The sequence below is a fragment of the Porites lutea genome, chromosome 12, assembly GCF_958299795.1.
Source record: "Porites lutea chromosome 12, jaPorLute2.1, whole genome shotgun sequence".
Classification (NCBI taxonomy): Eukaryota; Metazoa; Cnidaria; class Anthozoa; order Scleractinia; family Poritidae; genus Porites; species Porites lutea.
The window spans coordinates 6,725,219-6,745,824 of NC_133212.1; the positions used below are offsets into that span (position 1 = coordinate 6,725,219).

General features: G+C 37.8%; 2 protein-coding genes across 2 annotated transcripts; both read right to left on the bottom strand.

The window, feature by feature from the left end:
- Positions 1 to 644: 644 nt before the first annotated feature.
- On the bottom strand, positions 645 to 1,682 carry LOC140953625 (adenosine receptor A1-like). Its single transcript, XM_073403042.1, has one exon. It carries the CDS (start codon positions 1,680 to 1,682, stop codon positions 645 to 647), a length of 1,038 nt encoding a protein of 345 aa, XP_073259143.1.
- A 1,864-nt stretch (positions 1,683 to 3,546) lies between these two features.
- LOC140921639 (SOSS complex subunit C homolog) lies at positions 3,547 to 20,563 on the bottom strand. Its single transcript, XM_073371647.1, has 6 exons — positions 20,435 to 20,563; positions 20,203 to 20,290; positions 18,830 to 18,893; positions 17,292 to 17,342; positions 13,892 to 14,519; positions 3,547 to 4,374 (listed from the first exon to the last, which is right to left on the bottom strand). The coding sequence occupies exons 1-5, from the start codon at positions 20,460 to 20,462 to the stop codon at positions 14,409 to 14,411; spliced, it is 342 nt and encodes a 113-aa protein (XP_073227748.1). The 5' UTR covers positions 20,463 to 20,563; the 3' UTR covers positions 3,547 to 4,374; positions 13,892 to 14,408.
- Positions 20,564 to 20,606: the final 43 nt, after the last annotated feature.

Here is a 20,606-nt window from a genome sequence, read left to right on the forward strand (position 1 = left end):
ATTGCAAAATCGTAATTCTGTCTGCGATAGTTATTATGTACACATGACCTTTGTCTAACCCGTAGTGGAAGTTATTTTGGGGTACCAATACAAGCAAAAGTTTTTCATGTTTTAAAAGACAGTGAAAAAGAATAATACTGAATTCTGATTTCAATTTGCGAAGCTTAGTCTGTTGTAGTCCCGCAAAGATTAACGTACACTTCTCAAACTCATTAATAATTCATAAAGAAAATACCAGGGAAATTAATGTTTTTAAATGAGTGTTTGGAAATCAGATGAAAAACTGCTCATTTTTGCATCTTTAATTTCTCCTTCTAAAATCATTTTTTTTGAGAAGTAATATCAAGAATTCGACAATGTTTCATCACCAGATGAAACACCTCGAAGTTCGTCAAAAATACTCCGTTGCGCGTCGTATTTTAAACTCTCTTCTGCTTGACATATTACGTCACCTGTTTAGCCTAGTTAGTTCTCTTTTCTACAACTTGGTTTTGGTGCTTCGACAGGATATCATTTCCACACTGATTGTTATGCATGTACTTTAAGACCAAGGTACAATCAACGTTATTTCTATAACAAGAATCGCAAAGGCCTAGGTAATGCAAACAAACAGCCTAATAAAAAAGGTAAAACGATTACGTAATCTAACCTGCACCAGTGTTGTTTTGGTCAACGTAAATTGCTCTCTCGACGTTTTCCTGATCCTGCCTTCCTTGATCTTGCCCAGCTTCACGTCTATTCGCAGCGTTTGGCTCTCCAAACCATTGCCTCTCAATTTCTTTAGCCCTCGCAAAGTTCACATTTCTAAATATTAATTCGATGAAAGCGACACGAAATTGTCTGATTCTGATACAGTAAATCACAGGATTTAGTAACGAGTTGAAAAACACTACCGTCGAAGCCAAAAAGATAATTATATAAAAGTTATTTAAGGAGGGTATGTAAAGTTGAAAAAGGACACTTCTACAAAAAATTAACGGTGTACAACACAGTATAAGAACCCCAATTACAATAGATGTTACTTTGAAGGCCTTTCTGTCTTTTTCAAATTGTTTCCTGGCTTCCATTGTAAGTTGCTGCACTGCAATTTGGTGTTCGTGTCGTCGAGTTTCCAAGTACACTGAACCATGACAGAAAACAATTATAGCAATGGACAGTCCAATGACTGTGCTGTTAATGCTAAAAAATACAACAGTGTCAGCAGCAAGTAGAATGTGTACAGTCACAGATAGATCCCAAGCCAGTAGAGAGGCAACCAATAAGCGAGCTTCTGAGACGATGAAAGTGTATTGAAAAGGGTGTTTTATGGCTACATAACGTTCCCCACTAGCTAACACTAGGTGAAGTAGCGAGCTAGTGAACAACGAGTTTGCAATAGCAAAAGACAAAATTTGCGTTACGCACGACTGCCCATTGCTTTCCTGAAGTAAGATAGATATAATCCCCGCAATGAAGATGGGCTGTGCAAGAATTCCCACCAAAAAATCGGTCAATGCAAACATGGCTAATACAACGTTCGACTTTTGGGCCCTCAATTGGGATTTTGTCTTTACGGCGATCATCACCAGCGCGTTCAAGACCACAGCGACAGGAGCCATTATGATGTTGATGATTACGTACAAGATGAGAGGAAAGAAAAAGGAAGGCTGTTGAAGATTTTCAAAGTCGCTTTCAGCGGCCATGCATAGCGAGGGGACGGACTCTTTCGTTGCTTGACTTGAATTCATCAATTCTCTCTGTTTGCTTTGCCACGGAATTTATTAAATCGTTCACGACTAAAACTGTCTCCTTTCAATGTGTTGGTCTTTTTATATGCGTACTCAACCATTCGCTATATAACATCAAAACAAGACAAAAAAACAACTGAGGTATTAAGCGTGTTTTGATTGGTGAAATAGCTCAAGGAATACCTATTTCAATCATGGGTGGGGCACTTGGCTTTTGAGCTTAGTGGCTTAAGCCGTTTTAAAGATCGGTTTCTCGGTTGTTGCTTTTTGAAATTTGCTATTTGCGAAAAGTATTAACTAAAGCGGTTCTCGTTGTTTGCAAAGTGAACTTTCGCTCAGTCTTAGGTTTTTATTTAGAACCTAAGTGCCCGGCCTGTTGGGTCTGTTTAGGTTTTTGCTGCGTTGGTTCATTTGTGAGAAGGTTCAACTTGTGCAAAGTTTGACTGAAATCAGATGCATGACCCTCCATGGGTTCTTTTGAAAGAAGCCGCCTGCGATTTGTTTCGTTCTAATTATCGATTTTTACTGCTGGTTCATGTCGTTTTTGATTATCTTGTCCTCGCGGTTTTGCGTTATCAGCAGGGCCGTATGGCCTCCTTTGTGTTTATATCTGTGAAAACACAGACAACTGAAAAAATTCATTTTAACGTTGATTTATTTTCTAAAACAACAGATCGGTTGTTAGTTTACAGGCGCAAAATTTAAACCCATTTTTGATAAGAGGAATCAATCACTCGCCTTCGACTTGTGTTGACCAGCATTTTTATGTTGTGAGTTTATTTAAACGCGGATACGCAAATGGAAAGTTTCACCTCTTACTTACTTGATAGCTAAAAAGACGGTGCGTTTACGCTTAACTCCACTTTTACTTCTTTCAGATAGCTTTTTCAACCAAAATGCAGAGTTTTTCCCCTATTTCGCCACACGCGAAAGAAGTATTTAATTGCTGCTTGAAGATAACGACCAGGAGAGATCATGATTATCTGATCTCTTCATAGCAAACTGAAATACGATCAAGTCCGAGGTGAAAACGATTCGGGAGACGGTTTCGGGTTGATTTGGAGAAACGTGTGTAGCTCTAGAAAGAAAACAATCAAGACATCCCTAATATTGTAAAGCACGTTTTTTTTTTTTAGTCGATACCAGTTTTGCACAAATAGTTTAAATAAAGGGAGAACAGAAAATTAATTTTTGATAATAAAATACTGCCTATGCAAATTTTAGACTTGATGTACCACTAAACATATTCAATAAGTTTTATTTTCATTTAAAAAATTCCTCATTTAGCTGTTAAAAACAATCATAATCCACAAAAGGAATAATGCTTAATACTCCCTAATAGTGATTTCATCGTAAAAAGCCGTTTTATTTTTCAGATGGCATCTGTGAGTTGTTTAAGGTGGCCCGAACCGTATTTTTATGCGCGTTAGTTATCTTTTTAAATCGCATTTTTCGGCAAGAACGATTTCACCGATTTCTATGATTTTTGGCATCCTTTATAAAGAATGGTGGAACTTGAAGAAAATGTCATTTACGTTCTTGTAGGTATAAATTCTTTTGAGATATCAGGATGCAAGAACAAGAAAAGAAGAATAAATGTCTTTATTTTTTGAAGAGGCGATACTTAGTCCAAATGGCTCGTTTTCTGAGGAAAAGATAAAACAACTACTACAAAAACAAAACACTACTTTACAGAGAAAAGCCGGCGGTCTTTTGCTCAGATTTTTCCTGTTAGCTCCATTTTGCACATCGTGGTAGCCACGTTGCAGCCCAGTATAGCTCGACTGAGGACAAAGTCGAAACAAAACGTAGCCTCCGGTACCATATCAAATTTATTCGATAGAAACGACCACAAACGGTCATTATGTTTCTTGAAATAATAACAAAGAAAAAAAATAATCAATATAATAGCAAAATCATTTCGTCTACAGTACAGACTAAGTACATATTGCCAATTCTAGTTTACAGTTGATGCTCAGTGGCTCAAAAATGACAATACAAGACTAGTGCTTTATTGCAAACAAGCCGACATTATACTGATAATATTTGTTAATTTGTGGTACCAACGCAAGAAGGGAATTTGAAGGTCTAAATCTGGAAAGCGAAAAGAGAGAATACTGGATGATATCACCTGCAAATCACTGCAGGAGTCTGTTGCAACCCCATGGAGATAACCTACACATAAAATATCGATTTTCGTCGACATTTCATTTTTCCTTATTTTGTTATTCTGGCCTTCCTTGATAATGCTCAGCTTCGCGTCCAACCACAACTTTTTGTGCTCCAAACCACTGCCTCTCCATCTCTTCAGCCCTCGCTACGTTCACATTTCTAAATGTTAACTCAATGAATGCGACACGAAATTGTCTGATTCTGATACAGTAAAGCACAGGATTTAGTAACGAGTTCAAATACACTACCGTGACAGCGAAAAAGCCAATTATATAAAATGTATTTAAGGTGGGTGTATAAATAGTTACAAGGAAAAGTCTACAAAACATTAACGGGGAATAACAAAGTAAAAGGACCCCAATTATAGTAGATGTTAATTTGAAGGCCTTTTTGTCTTTTTCAAATTGTTTCCTTGCTTCCTGTGTAACTTGCTGTGCTGCAACTTGGTTTTTGTGTCGGCGAGTTTCGATGTAAACTGAAAAATGACAGAAAATAATTACAGCCAAGGACAGTCCGATAACTATATTATTAATTCTATAAAAAAGAAACGTGTCCACAGCAAGTGCAACGTGCACCATCACAGCCAGAAGCCAGGTTAGTAGAGAAGAAACCAGTAAACGAGACTCTGTGACGATGGTAATGTGTTGGTATGGGTATTTAATGGCTACATAGCGTTCCCCGCTTGCTAAGGCCAGGTGAAGTAGCGAGCTAGTGAACAAGCAGTTTGAAACAGCAAAAGACAAAATTTCCGTTAGGCACGACTGGCCATTGCTTTCCTGAAGCAAGATAGATATCATTCCATCGATGAAGATGGGCTGAGCAAGAATTCCCACCAATAAATCGGTCAATGCAAGCATGGCTAATACAATGTTCGATTTTTGCGCCCTTAATCGGGATTTCGTCTTTACGGCGATCATCACCAGTGCGTTCAAGACAGCAATAACGGGAACAGTGATGATGTTGCTGATTATGTACAAGATAAGAACACCTTGAAAGAAAAAGGAAGGCGGCTGAAGATCTCCGAATAAACTTTCTTCGGCCGTGCATGGAGGGGGGACGGACTCGTTTGTTGCTTGACTTGAATTCATCACTTCTTCCAATTTTTCTTTGCCACGGAATTTGAAAAACGAAGGGGCGATTCCTTGTTGCACCTTTTAAGACTAAAACTTTCTTCTTTTTGTTACGAGCGAATTTACCACTCGCTATATAAAACATCACAAACCAAATGCGTTCTTATTGGTCAAAACCTTATCTTTGTTTAGTGGGGCCGACTTGGATTTTCGTTTTGGCTTTATGCCATTTTTATTTTCGGTTTTCTTTCTGTTTGCTCTGCCGATTTTTGGCTTAGTGTTCTTAGTGGATCGGTCTTTCGTTCTTAAAACGTTTGGTGTTTGGATTTTGTAGAAAAGAAAAGGCATAATCCTTGTGTAGTTCCTCTTAAATAAACTCTATTTAAAGTACATCTGTGATCGGACTTGTCTAAATTGCTTTAATTCTTAATTTCAGTTACTTCACTCGCAAAAGCAAAACTGAATGATCCAGTTTCGGGAGATAACTTGATTGATACAGTTAATTCCTCGTGAAAGTTTGGTTTTTGGCTTTTGTAAAAAAGGAAAGCCATAATCGTTGCATAGTTCTTCGTAAAAAAACTTTATTTAAATTACATCTGCGACTTGTTTCAATTGCTTTGAATTCTCAATTTTAGTTGCTTCACTCCCAGAAACGAAAATGATTTAGTTTCAGGGCATAATTTTCAAGACCAATTTCAATGCAAGAAACAGAAAAACATTGCGTTGTTTAAAAGGCAAAACGGAAGTCCAAATATCTGGAAAACAACAACAAACTCAGAGTTTTAAAACTTAATACTTACTTTTTAAAACGCGTGTACAATTACACGAAAGTCAACGATTCGGGCAGACGGTTTAGGGTAGAAAACTGTGTGTAGCTCTAGACAGAAAAACAATCAATACAACACTAATATTTCAAAGCACGTTGTTTTTAGTCGAAACCAGTTTTGCACAAATAGTTTAAATAAAACGAAAACAGAAAATTAATTTTTGATACTAAAATACTGCCTATGCAAATTTTAGACTTGATGTACCACTTAAGATATTCAATAACTGGAATTCTATTTTCATTTTAATAAATATTTTCTCATTTAGCTATTAAAAACAAACATAATCCACAGAAGGAATAATAATAATTATAGTGATTTCATCGTAAAAAGCCGCTCTATTTTCACATGGCATCTGTGAGTTGTTTAAAGCATACCCACTTTCACTTAGTGCAGCTGAAGTAACGAAGATATACCTGGTCCGGTTTTATAATGCTCTCTGCAATGTACTGTTCTTGAATTCCAGAGAAATGAATTTTAACTTTTCTTTCCTTATTACAAAATATAATTACGAAGTACTGTACATTTTCTACATCGTTAAACTAATTGCCAAAAGCAACTGAACAAAGTTGAGCGTTAAACGAGGCGAAATCTCAAAAACTTCAGCTTAATTCAACCTGTAATTCACAAAATGTCCCAATCATAATGGCTCGCTAGTGGAAATGTACATTTCGAGGTCTCAAAAATCATTTCGTTGCCAGTAGAAAAACCTTTGTCGCTAGCGTTAAAACAGCGCTCGGACTTTGCATGTAAGAATTAACTGCTGTTACTTAAAACTGCAGAGAGCCGACAAATAATTAAAAATTTATAATTTGACCGGCTTTTTAAGTAACATTTTTAATAATCCTTCTGGATTAGGAAGTGAAAATTAACCGTTGATATTAAACTAAATTCTAAATCTTCAAATAAAAATTGTGGAACTTTCACAGCAAATCGGCCAGAATGATTTTTCACATTCTACTTGACTGTCGGGGAGAAACTTTTTTGGTCAAAACACTGAGATATGAAGCAAATATATACTAAATCCAACAAGATACTGAGCAAAACTCTCTCCTCAAAGGTCATTAGCGGGGCTTCTAATTCGAAAATTTTAAACTTTTGGTTAAAAGAAAATTAACTGTTTCTTTTTCCCTAAAAAACTGAAGCGTGGGAGTACCATATGCAGGTGAAAATAGAGAGACATTCGCCATGTCGTAGTCATTAAGTGCAGTTCATGGCTTTGTTGTTTTTCGTCTAGCTATAGGTCAAGCAAGATGCTATCAGACATTTCTTTTGGGACTGCCCTTATTCGAATTCATTCTGGAAATGTGTTGAATTATATTATTTTGGGTTGCGAGAACAACTAGTTCACCTAACATTAAAGGAAATTTGGATCGGCTTTTTACCTTCCGAATGCCCCTTGCTTAATTATCTTATACTTATAGGGAAATTATATTTATGAAGTCGCAGAGGGAATGAAGTACTCCCAACCATTAACAGTTTTATAGTTAGAGTAAACGGTAAATATGAAAAAGAAAAATATATTTGCACTAAGAATAAGAGTTTACAAAAATTAATGGACAAATGGACTTTGTAATCTAGTTAATTTTCTTCTCTTACTAAAATGATTAGTTTCTTCTTTTTTGAATAGCCCTTGTTATATAACAGTAGGCTTACCTTGTGTGGTGATTGTGGAATTGCATGTGTGCTTGAGTGTGTAGTCCGTTTGTGCATGTATGCTTTGTAATAATAATTGTAATTGTTGTACTTTGGAATAACAAATGAAATTTTAAAAAAAAAACAACTTGTCTTTTCCAATTCGCAGATCCACAGTAAAATTTAACTTTTCTTTCCGACCTTCGTCAGTTACGCTTGCCCTTTCTTGCTGTCTAAGTGTACTCCGTTTTGTGTTATGGAAAGCGATTGCTTCTAAGCTTGACTTCCAGTTGGTCTCTTTGGCCACACGAGGTACAGTACGACAGAGCGAAAAGAAAAAAAAAACACTACTGCAACACGCTCCACACTAAGGCCTTGGCCCGCCAGAATAGCTAGCAACGAAAGGAAAAAAAACTATTTAAAAATCTTTCAAAGTTTTGGTAAATTTATCAGGGATAGGGAATGATGTTAATCGGTAGTAACTGTTTCAGCGTACAAAAACTGAAAGATACTGAAGATTGAATCTACTGGACCTCTGTCGTAATTTTATTCCAACTGTCGAAACGGAATTTCAAACTGATTATTGGGTAACTTGATTTAAGATCCACAACACTTTGATAATGTTATGACGTCATTTTATATCACCAATAAGTCAAACTCGTACCCAGTCGCTATTTTTGTGTTTTTGGGATGAGAGAAGATTGGGGCTCAGGTTGAGGCGCGCGGGGTCTCATGGGAAGGTACAAAGGAAAAAAAACGACAAGTCTTTCAATAAGTGGACAGACGATAAAAACTGGCGTCAATTTGTTAAAACAAGTCTAAAGATCTATTCGCAGATTTTATTACTAACCCTAAAAGAGAAAGTGAACTACAAAAGTCTCCATACAACAATTACATCCAATCTGGCTATTTTACCGTTTAACAGTATGGAAATTTCTTTCATTAGGCGAAAAAAAAAAAGAATTTTTTTTAATGCATTTCAATATGCGTAGTCTACCTAAAAATCTAACATCGTTGGAAGAAATTATTTGGACTATAAAAGGGAGTCCGGAAATTATAGCCACATCCGAAACAAAACTACAAAGAAAAAAGCATTAATAATATTAGCACATGGCCGGTTATGTTTTCCTGAAGAATAATTCACCAACAAGTCAGCTGACAAGTGCACTGAAGGCATAAAGGATGTCTGCCTGAGTTATTCGACAACATGTTTCAATATGCTAGTAATATCCATTGCTACAAAACGGGATAAAGAGCTGAGGAAAATCTTTATAAGCCGAGCCTACGAACAAACATAGGCAAGAAATCAATCTCTTTTATGGCTGCGGACATTTAGAATGATCTTCGAACTCGTTTAAACAAACTCAAGTGTGTCTGCGTTTCCGAAGAAAATTATACGCTATCTACTGCCAGAACAACAAATGGAATGAATTTTCGTTTTGCTAATGAAGCAACATACTTCATGTAAATAAGTTCTTTCTTCTTTGTTTTTGTTTGTTTGTTTTTTTTATTTCTTTTGATTTTACCTGCTACCTAGAATAAATTGTTCAGGGAGCTAACAAGAAAACCAGCTGGTTCATTTAGCTTCCTAGCTTGCCCATTATTCTCATTACATTTAACTTATCTTCTATTGTAAGTAAATTTACCTGATTGTAATATCAACCATGTACATCCACAAAAGCATAATAAAGATTCTTCTCCTTATTATTATTATTATTATTATTATTATTATTATTATTATTATTATTATTATTATTATTATTATTATTATTATTATTATTATTATTATTATTACTACTACTACTATTGTAGTCTGATGCATCCCCGTGAAGATTGCCTACAGATAAAATATTGATTTTAGCTGACATTTAATCTTTCCGTATTTTGTTGTTCTGGCCTTCCTTGATCTTGCCCAGTCTCGCGTCCAACCACAACATTTTTTGCTCCAAACCACTGCATCTCCATTTCTTCAGCCTTCGCTAACGTCACATTTCTAAATGTTAACTCAATCATTGCGACACGAAAGTGCCTGATTCTGATACAGTAAATCACAGGATTTAGTAACGAGTTCAAAAACACTACCGTGAGAGCGAAAAAATCAATTATATAAAAGGTATTTAAGGAGGGTTTTAAAAAATTTAAAAGGACAGTTCTACTAAACATTAACGGAGAATAACAAAGTAAAAGAAACCCAATTATAGTAGATGTTAGTTTGAAGACCTTTTTATCTTTTTCAAATTGTTTTCTGGCTTCCTCTGTAATTTGCTGCGCTGCGACTTGCTGTTCGTGTCGGCGAGTTTCGAGGAACACTGACAAATGACAGCAAACAATTACAGCAACAGACAGACCGATAACTGTATTGTTAATGCTAAAAAATACATCCGTGTTAATAGCAAGTGCAAAGTGCACCGTCACCGCCAGAAGCCACGTTAGAAGAGACGCGACCAGCAAACGAGACTCTGTGACGATGGTAATGTGTTGGTATGGGTATTTAATGGCTACATAGCGCTCGCCACTCGCTAACGCCAGGTGAAGTACCGAGCTAGTGAACAAGCAGTTGGCGAGAACTATGAAACCAATCTGAATGACACCTGACTGGCAATCGCTTTCCTGAAGCAAGATAGAAATCGTCCCTGCAGTGAAGATGGGCTGAGCAAGTATTCCAACAAAAAAGTCAGTCAATGCAAGCATAGCTAAAACAATGTTCGATTTTTGCGCCCTTAATCGGATTTCGTTTTCACGGCGATCATCACCAGCGCGTTCAAGACGGCAGTGAAAGGAACAGTGATGATATTGATGATTATGTACAAGATAAGAACACCTTGAAAGAAAAAGGACGGCTGCTGAAGATTTCCGAACATCCTTTCAGCGGCCAGGCAAGAAGAGGGGACGGACACGTTTGTAGCTTGACTTGAATTCATCACTTCACTCAATTTTTCTTTGCCACGGAATTTGTAAACGAAGAGGCGATTTTAAGGCTGAAACTATCTTCTTTTTGTTACGAGCGAATTTACCACTCGCTTTATATAACATTACAAACCACATGAGTTCTTATTGGTCAAAACCTATTCTTTGTTTAGTGGGGCCGACTTGGATTTTCGTTTTGACTTTACGCCATTTTTAATATCGGTTTTCTTTCTTTTAGTTTGCACTGCAGATTTTGGCTTAGTGTTCTTAGTGGATTTTTAAACCTTTGTAAAAAAGAAAACGCATAATCCTTGTATAGTTTCTCTTAAAAAAACTTTATTTTAATAACACATGACTTGTTTCAATTGCTTTCGCATTTTCAGTTACTTCAGTCACACGCAGAAACGAAAATGATCTTTAGTTTAAGGAAATACTAGACTTGCTATCTAGACCAACGAGAAAATAAAGTTGACCTGATAAACGAATGAAATCTCAACGCAATAAACAAAAAAACATTGCGTTTTTCAAAAGACGAAATAGAGGTCCAAATATATGTAAAACAATTAAAAAAAACAACTCAAATAGAGGTTTAACACAATTAATTCCACGTGAAAGTTTGGTTTTTAGTTTTTGTCGAAAAAAGGCAATAATCCTTGTGTAATTCCTCGTAAAGAAACTTTATTGAAATTACATCTGTGACTTCTTGAAACTGTTTGTGCAATTTCAGTTACTTTACTGGCGCAGAAACGAAAATGATCTATAGTTGTAGGAGATAACAGCTTTCTAGACCAACGAGAAAACAAAATTGACCTGACAAACAAGTGAAATCTCAACGCAAGAAATAGGAAAATATAGCGTTCTTTAAAAGACAAAACGGAAGTTGAAATCTATGTTTAAAAAAAAACTCAGAGGTTTAATACACTTAATTCCTTAGTTCTAAATACCCACATTGTCGTTTGCGTTACAGATGAAACAGCGCATTTTGCATGTAAAAAAATTACTATTTAAATTCCTATTTATCTATTTATTTATTTATTTTTTTGTATGTACCTATATGTATTTATAAACTTATTTATTTATGTTTTAGAAACCATATGGAAAGTAAAGCGGCTTTTAACGATGAAATCACTATGAAAGACTCATTACATATTATGCCTTTTGCGGATTATATTTGTTATTAAAAGCTACAAAAGAAAATTTTAAAATGGATTTAAAAAACTCACTGATGAGTGTCTTTATATCTGATAAAGACACGGCTAAAGTTTACGTCCAATTTTTTGAACCAAATAATCCTAAATAAATATTAGTGCTGAAGACTGAGTTGCTCTTTATATTAAGAGATTTTGAAGCCGTGCAAAAAAACTCGCAGTCGTGTTTTATCAGGTGTACAAACCTCGGAAGCAACGATCACGGTAATGGCAACTGAAACGTCAAAAAAGTAATAGGTTCAATACGCAAAACAACAAACTCTGCACGTGCAACACACTTTTGGTACACTTCTTTGCTGTCGCGGAGGCCCCGTCCCCACGTTTCCGGGGGGGGAGGATTTTGGGCTAAACGAGGTGAAATTTAGGCGATCCCCCCCTTTGAATGTTACTTCACTGAAGTGATCCCCCCTAATAACTTTTGATGACTTTCGCAACCCCCCCCCCCCCCTGTCTTTATTTTCTAAGCAAATTCGAGTGGTCCCCCCTCTGAATCCTTCGAAAGTTTTCAGCGATCTCCCCTTTTGGGTTCTCAGTTACGACTGATGCCCCCGTTTGTTCTTCGAAAAATCAAGTGATCCCCCCTATAATGACCGGTCCCTTAGCGGGTAAGAACGGTCACCGAAAACGCATCTTTTCAAAAACGCTCTCCAGAGTGGAGATTTTTGAAAACGGCGGCTTTTCGTTTTCGAATACGATGATGTCATTCATTAAAAATACCTCATCGCATGACGCATGCTCAATAAGGTACGCTATCGTATTTCCATCCTTTTAGCGTTTTCGTATGGACGGGCGAAAACGATTCGAATACGCTACGCGTAGATGCGTATTTTTTGGAAAACGGAGAAAAAATCTCCGTTCTCAAAAATATCCGAAATCGTGTGGACGGGGCCTGACATTCCCCCACGGTGATAAAACACACCACGACAAATTTTTCTTTCTCCTTCTATACTAAACTTGGATTCGGTCCCCAAGAATTTCAATCCCAGGGAAAGTTACATGCATTTGACATTTTAAGAGAGTTGAAATGATCGCGAAAACATTTCTTCAAAAACGCCAAAACTTTAGTACTACTGACGTTTTCGCTGCCGTCGGGTCGTCGTTGCTAAAGCTCGCTAACCACTTTTTTTGCAATGTCGAAATTGCACAGCAGCAATTTGTTGAGGCGAAAGACGACAAGCCATAAAATATTCGATTAAAACAACTTTGACAACACTTAGATTCTTCACGTGGCGATCGATAAAAACTGCAGTACGACATCATTATTACATGTATATAGAGGGTAGGTTTTCAGAGAGTAAACCAGAAGGAAAGTATAACGAAAACTGCAGCTAAAAAAACTGAGGATTTTACCCGTTGACCTCGTGCTCGCCGTTCTGAAAGACCACCTACACGCATCCTCGAAGCTACATGCACAGGGCATCCTGCTGCGGCACAGGGCACCCATCGTCTTGAGGGAAACTGTCTCAACGTTGACCGCGGCAGGATTAGCTCAGTCGGAGAAGTGTTGAGCCGGTCAGGGCTCAAAAGATCTCAAAATAATTTTCGGAAAGTGACCGGACACGTTGACTAGCCGAAGAAAATCTTTGCTCGGTCAAGCCCCGTTTCTGACCGGTCAAAATTTAAAGTGTAATATCCAAACTATCATTTACTTGTTCTAGTCGTCGCTAGATCTTTTAAAAGTGACTTTATGAAAGGATAGTCATCTTCTTTCGCTAAACAACAACGCGGGAGACGCAAAGATGGCATTTAGAGAAACAAGATGACTAGAATGCCAAAGTAAGATGCTGCCCAACAGTGACTCACGGTCACGGTCATGCAGGTCTTGTGAGGTCAAAGATTCTTTCGTTTAGTTTCGTGTCGTCGAGTACAAGAAGCCGTGACCGGTCAACAAGATCGGCAAGTGACTTTTAGGCCGTTCAAGTCGCCATTCTGACGGGACATTGTCCTTTGACATGCCGTTATTTTGAGCCCTGTCTGCACATCTGGAGGCCTTAGGTTCGATTATTTCCCGAGACCGGTACTGCCTTTGCCTTGCAAATGGCTCTACCTTAGCGTGGCTCGGATGGCAACAGTCCCGTCTTCTAGTAGGAGACTTCAAGAGACTGTCCTTAATTATTAGATGCGCGATAAATAGATTGACGTTTGTCCTTCATCGTACAAGTATGGCATGTACTAAACAAATCTTTTCGAACCGAAGAGAAATTAACTACAGGTTCATGATTCAGCGTGCGTATGTCGAGATATGAAGCACGCAGGAAGTTTGGAGAGCACGGAAGAGGCGTAAGAGTTGCTCGAGTCGCGGCCAACTCTACTAATGATAATAAAAATTATAAAAAAGTCGAACTTACCAACTTCCAAATATGCCATAACCATGCCAGTCAGCGTCAAAATGGTCACGACTTGAGACACGGGGGAAGTTGCAACTTGAGTATCAGTTCAACGTTTAATTAACGTTTTATTCACATCGTAAGTCGTATCAACTACAGATTACTTTCATCAGCTCCTTTCAACATTTAAGCAAATATAGTGTCTGACTTTTCCAACCTTGCATTAAACCATGCATTAGGTTACTTCCTCAAACAACTTGAGATGATCGTTCTCGAAGCTCATTGTTTGAACATTGCCTTGTCCCTAACAGCGTCTTCCCAGGCCTCCTGGGCCAATGAATTTCGGTGACGTATCCGAGACGAACGGCCAGGTCAAAAATTCGCTCGGACCACGTGACTCGAAATGCATAAGCCGTGCGGAATAATGAGGCCTAGGAACTAGGCAAGGGTAGACACTCATACGTTCTGAGTCTCCAAATAATCTTAAATGTTAATGGAAAAAGCTTCTTAGAAAATCACGCTCCAAAGCAGTCCAATCTCAAATCATTTTTAATTCTCCATTTTCAAACCTTGGTAAAACCGGCAGGATGAGATTTCCGTAAGCTGAGTCTTGCGAGATAAAATATCCAGAAGACGTTGTGTTTGCGTGCTAAAAAACAAAAGAAAACGTTCCATAAAAGTCTAAACATAGCTCGCGTTAGTCCCATATTAACCCTTTAAACCCTAATATCAAAATTGAGATTCTCATTTACTGTTCCTATACTTTTTCAACAGAAGTAGTGGGGAGAATTTGTTAAAATATCAATTAGCCTCATCTTCCCTGATCATGTACTCAATTCTCATGACCACTCTGTTTTCTACAACATTGATATTATAAGGAGAAATTTCATGCTGATCACTCTTAGCGCTTAAGGGGTTAAGGAAAGTTTACTGTCTTGTATTGTCGTTTACTTAACACTTAAGTACGAAAAGAATTGAGACAGTCAAAAATAAAACTGTTCCAGTAGTTCTGAGACAGGATACCATTAACCTGCAATGCAGGGATATTTTGCAGTCGAGCGCGCGATCCGTAGGTCTAGAAGTCGCTATCGTTCATTTTAAAAGCAGAAGATTGGGAGAGAAGAAATACAATCTACAGGGTAGGCATAGGAAGGGTCGGTGTACTAGCAAGCAGACAGTCAACGTTGGATGTATATTACCAAGACTCAAATGGACAAATGGACCAATCAAAAGTCAGGAATGGATGGGATGTCTTAGGCCTCTTACACAGACATCCTTTAAGCTTGTCACGCAATTCTCCCCAACTAACACTGCAGAAGATCGCGATGAGCCAAAGGGCGTCTGCGTAGGAGGGTAACTCCCTGGGACTTGAAACTGTTGCTATTGGTTAGCAGCTGTATTTTGTAAGCATGCAATAGTTGGATTCCATAAGCACGAGATAGCAGTTCTTCACAGTAAAACTAAGGGAGTGGGGCGACTGTAGAACACCTTACGAGAACACTCCATACCGGGGAGGCGAGTGGTATCTTTTTGGACCGGGAGCCCTTAGAAGAGTCAAAAGGTTGGCGATGAGCGATCTACATTAGTTTATGGCTCCAACAACTTTTTTGCCACAATCCCGGAAAAATACTACTTGAGAACGTTTTCCTCTTAATGCGCACTATCGTACGCAACAAAACTATTTCCAAAATAACTAACTTGCGGAATCAAATCCCCTTCTCGCAGGTCAAAGTTGCTTCCTACAAACGTCCAATGATCAGGGTTGCTTCAGAACACACAACAACATTGCTTCCAAGGGGAGAGGGGAAGGGAAGAATTGGTACAGCTACGATGTTTAGAAAAATGCTCTCGAAATGTGCAATTTTCTCAAGAGTTTTGTCCAAGAATGTAGGTTGAAAAAATGACAACTTAATTCTGTATGGAGAGTGAAACGAAACAGGGTAATAAAATAAGGTCTCTTCCGGTCTTAAACGAGGCATCGAAATTGAACCGTTCTTGTGTTAAACAGGTCAGGGTTTGAAGGACTTGGCAGCACACCTCTACCCAGAATTTCTTGGAGTGACACCCACTCCTTCCCCTCCCCCAACATTGAATCATTACAGAGCTTTAGATTCTGAGACAAGAACGAACGAGAATGACGATTTTTTCAATACTGAGTATTGCTCAGGCGTGAACCAGCGTCATTTTTGCGGGAAAACGTGATAGCCGTCATTCTACTACGAGTTTTAGCGAAAATGTCTTTGTGGCGGGAACAAGCTATCAATTGTAAGAAGTTTTATCATTTTGCTATCGGGAGAGGGCTTAACCTCCTCCAGTATAAATAACCATACTAAAATGATGCTTTATGGGGTGTCTTTTTTCGAAAAAGTGCAAAAACTTTACATCTCGTACTTGTACTCGTTCTCGTCCTCAAATCTAAAGCTCCCTATTTGACAGGTCAGTGCAACACATTGTCATGGATACGATCATGTCAGTCATTCAGGAAATCATGATGCACGAGGCAATCATTGGTAGTGCTATAATGAGTTCCTTTAAATTTTCGTGTTGTTATTTTTCCAGGTCCATGACAATCTGGCATCGACTTAGAATGCATTTTTTTTTGCTCCAAATTGGCTTTGAAGGGCGTGATGCACCAGCACAACATTTTCAAACTAAGTGGGTGGGCTGGCCACACACGTCCGTTTCTGATAACAACCCGTCTCGCTACGTCCTAGTTCGCAACAAATTCGCTAAGCTGTAAGCTTTCTGTAAACCACTGAAAATACTCCCCTAATCGATCTAGAAAAAGATCTTTTGATATATAATATTTCGCGTTCTTTTAAGCTTGCCCCTTCGAGGGAGGGTGCAAGTTTTGGACTTTGCCAAGAGGCAGCAAGAAGAATATGTAGGTAGCGAACTCGAACATAGCGAAACCATTGTAAAGCCCGTGTCTCACTCTTCGTTTTTACCCTCACTCCAAACCTCTCCTTTGACCGCGCGTGCAGGCGTCCTGAATCTAGGCAAAATTATGGGCTGTTTTACAGTCCATCAATGTCTAAATCATTAAAACCATTTCATAATGAGATGATATGTGGGAGGAAAGAATGTGACATAAAGTATTTTGATGAAACGTTACAAGACACAAAGCATCTGATTTAGAAGCTATAATTACTTTTGACAGAGTGAGTGGTTTTTATACTACTAATGTAAATCTTTTAACCCTTGAAACCCTAAGATCAAAATTTGAATTCTCATTTGTTGCCCCTATTCATTTCCTTCAGAAGTAGTGGGGAGAAGTTGATAAAATATTAAGCTAATTCATCCTGTTTGATCATGTCCGTAATTCTCATGACCACTCTGTTTAACAAAGCCTTGTTATTACAAGGAGAAATTTAATGCTGATCATTCTTAGGGCTTAAAGGGTTAAGTGATGTAAACCTACCTCTAGTGCCTGTCGCTGGCTCAATGCCATGTCTGCTGGGTTGCGAATAACCTAAAAGCAAAGGAGCATTTTACAGAGGTTTATTTAAATGACAACAGTTGAAGTGTCCAATCTAAGCTACGTTTCTCCGCCATTGACGTGGAATACCGTAAAATTCCGAAAATAAGCCCTTGGGGCTTATATTTTCAAAAGACCATTTTTGAGGGGCTTATTTTTTGAAGGGCTTATATTCGGAGGGGCTTATGGATGGAGGGAAATTTGCATTTAAAAACCGATTGGGCTAGCCTTCTTCTTGGAAGGAAATTTACCGTTTTCTTTGTTTTACTTTGTATTTGATGGACATTTCCAAGTACAAGCCCCCCCGCGGGGCTTATATTTGGAGGGGCAATTTAACGGAGGGTTTTTTGCGTTACCAGCTTGGGGGCTTATATTTGGATGGGCTTATACATGGAAGGACTTATTTTCAGAATTTTACGGTATTCTGTTCTGACCCAAAATGAAATAATCGTGGAGTCATACTGACGCAAAAAATATTACTTCATATATAAGTACTTCCAAATCAGCTGGTAATAATGCAAGTAATTTAAAAAAAGAAAGTGCGCTTACTAGCCTGAAATGAGTGCACAGAATGACTATCATTCAATTTCAGACTTCGTGCTTATGTTTAGTTTTCACATCAGGCATTCCTCTCAAATCTGAGAGAGACTGGAGTGCACATTTGAACGCTCTGCATGCAGCGGTACATTGCTTTGCCGATTGATTTTTGCTTCGTTTGTTGACTTCATTCTTTCGTTTTCGTTCCATTATGAAACGGCAACAAAAGCTAAGTTCATTTTTTACAAAAAAGAGAATGGCAGGTGAATCTGAAAAGCATGAAGATTTCCATTAGAGTTGTTCAAAGTTTCAATATCTTAGTTTGACCTAGTAGACCATCTCTGAAATGACCCAATTTAAAATGCCATGTGGGACATACATGCGTATAACCCACTTTGACCAACTTCTAGATTGATCACTGAACAGTTCCAAATTCCACATTGGCCCTACTTGTTCAAAAGGAGAAAAGCATGATCCACTCAACAAATTCTATTTAACGGATAACACAATTGGCCTTACTTTTCCTAATCTTAAGTGTACATGTATCCATTAGATAGGGATTTATCCAGCAGATATTGTTTATCCAATTTTGAAAAAGCAGGTCTGTTTTTTAAAACTCTGAAGAAGTGACCATACAAAGTGCACAAGTTAACCACAAAACTTGAAGCCTAATTATGTATAACTTGGCAGCTAGTCTACATAGATGGCCAGTTTTTTTGTGTATATGCCCGTGGATCATATGGACACCCATAGCTGTCACAGATTATAGTATTTTTGCTCTTTTCTAAATAATTATTTTTCAATAAGCTGTTATTAAGAAGTCTAGTCACAAACTTGTCAACTCATTATTACAATTCAGTCATGCACCAACGCAGAAAATTCAGGTGAATATTGAATTACATTGACTCCACACAAACTCAAACATTAACTCACTTAATACTTACCGGGGCTTCATGTGTAACTTTTACAATGGGAACAGATGCCTCTGCACCTCCCATACTCCTTTGCCTGAGAAGTAAAAACATTAAACAGTCATATCATGAACACTGTTATTCTGGTAACACTCGACTCTCTCTTAATCCTTTAAGCCCCGATATCCACTTACAAATTCTCTTTACTGATCTCTATACATTTCCTTTAAGAATTAGTTGAGCGAATTTGACAAAAGATCAAGGTATTTTCGTTTTGGTGATCATTTTGTTAATTCTCATAACCTTTTCTTTTGACAGTGAATGGGTATTGTAAAGAAAAAATTGATGTTGGTCACCATTGCAGTGGCAGGTCCAGGGGAGGGGCCCAGGGCGCCCAGGCATAATGCTAAATTTTTTTTGTGATAATGCTAAATTTTTCATAGCAAAATACCGTGGAATACAAAATAATGTAAAAAAATGACACAATAACTTACAAAAATACAACGAAACTGCTATATTTACCTAAATTCTCATAATTTGTTTTGTTGCTATGCGCAATATAATAATAAATTTGTTAAGAAAGATTATACAACACATATGTTTTTGCTTCCGTATTTCTCATAAAATTGGTACACTTAAAGCTAACAAAGAGCATTTAATGCAGCCGAATGTGATAAGGCCTTTAACTAACTACTCAGATAATGTCAAACTTTCCATTTGTTTCTCTGGAAAAATATGAGGTAACTTGAAAGGGAAGACTAGGAGTTTATCATAAGTCTCATGGGACTTTAATCCAAGTAACCCTTTCATTTTGGAAATGCTTGGGAAAAGAAAATTTGTCTATTCATGCAAAGCATTGTGACATGCTGTAAGACATCATGTGACAGTCTGTACAAAGGCTGTTTTATCCTTGATTGAGCAAATCTTTTAATATTTGGTGGTGGTGTAATCCTGTATGGTGCAACTACATGTAATTTACGCTACTGTTTCCTTGCATAGATCAAGCATTAATCCAGAAGTGGTGAGTGACTTGAATTTACTAAACGAAGCTTCACAAACTCTATGTGACAACAACATGCTATTTTGTGTAAGTAACAAGGAAAGAAATTGTTCAAGCGAGAGGGATGCCAAATTTACCGTCCAAATCATAACCCCTTGTAGAACTAGACATATGCAAAACCTATGTTCATGCTATTTATTAACTATGTTGGACTATGTTTAAGCCATGTTGTGTTCACTTCTGCCTATGTATTACCTGTGTAACATACCACGTAACAAAGTACAAAGTATGAAAAATCTATGTTGAAACTATGTTAGTAAGCTTATTTCTGTCAGCTTACAACTGTATTTTCTAGCATCTCTCACAATTAGCTCACAATTAAAGGTCAAAGATCACTTCGACTCACCCCACATTTCCTACGCCACCTTGGCCTTGATTTAAAAGCATCTGGCGTTTTTGTTGCAGATCTTGTAGAATCCTCCGATTCTGTGTTTCTGCCAAAAGAAAGCGAAGGCAAGCCGTGATCATATGATCATTTTGACGCGAACTATGTACTCTAGCCTCGATCCAGCAATACAGCAAGCAATATCTGCAAGACTTGCTTGTTTTCATACGTCGATACTGCAAAAAATAATCACCTTGTCCGCCTTGTGACTGAAATGACATCTTACTTCCTCGAGCTCAATAAACTTCACCTTATTTTCGCTTTTTCAATTCAATCACTCCGCCATTTTCCGCCATCTTGATTAGGACTTTGCCCCAGTCTCTTTATTCCTCTTTGGAAATCCGCTGGACTGCTGGACTATAATT

What these genes read in the sequence shown, in the direction of transcription:
- LOC140953625 (XM_073403042.1), bottom strand. Translation starts at nt 1,682, where the DNA reads ATGGCCGCTGAAAGCGACTTTGAAAATCTTCAACAGCCTTCCTTTTTC.
- LOC140921639 (XM_073371647.1), bottom strand. Translation starts at nt 20,462, where the DNA reads ATGTCATTTCAGTCACAAGGCGGACAAG. An exon ending in AAGTTACACATGAAGCCCCG is followed by an intron (nt 17,343 to 18,829) that starts GTAAGTATTAAG and finishes CTTTGCTTTTAG; the next exon opens with GTTATTCGCAACCCAGCAGA. An exon ending in GCCAGCGACAGGCACTAGAG is followed by an intron (nt 14,520 to 17,291) that starts GTAGGTTTACAT and finishes TTTGTTTTTTAG; the next exon opens with CACGCAAACACAACGTCTTC.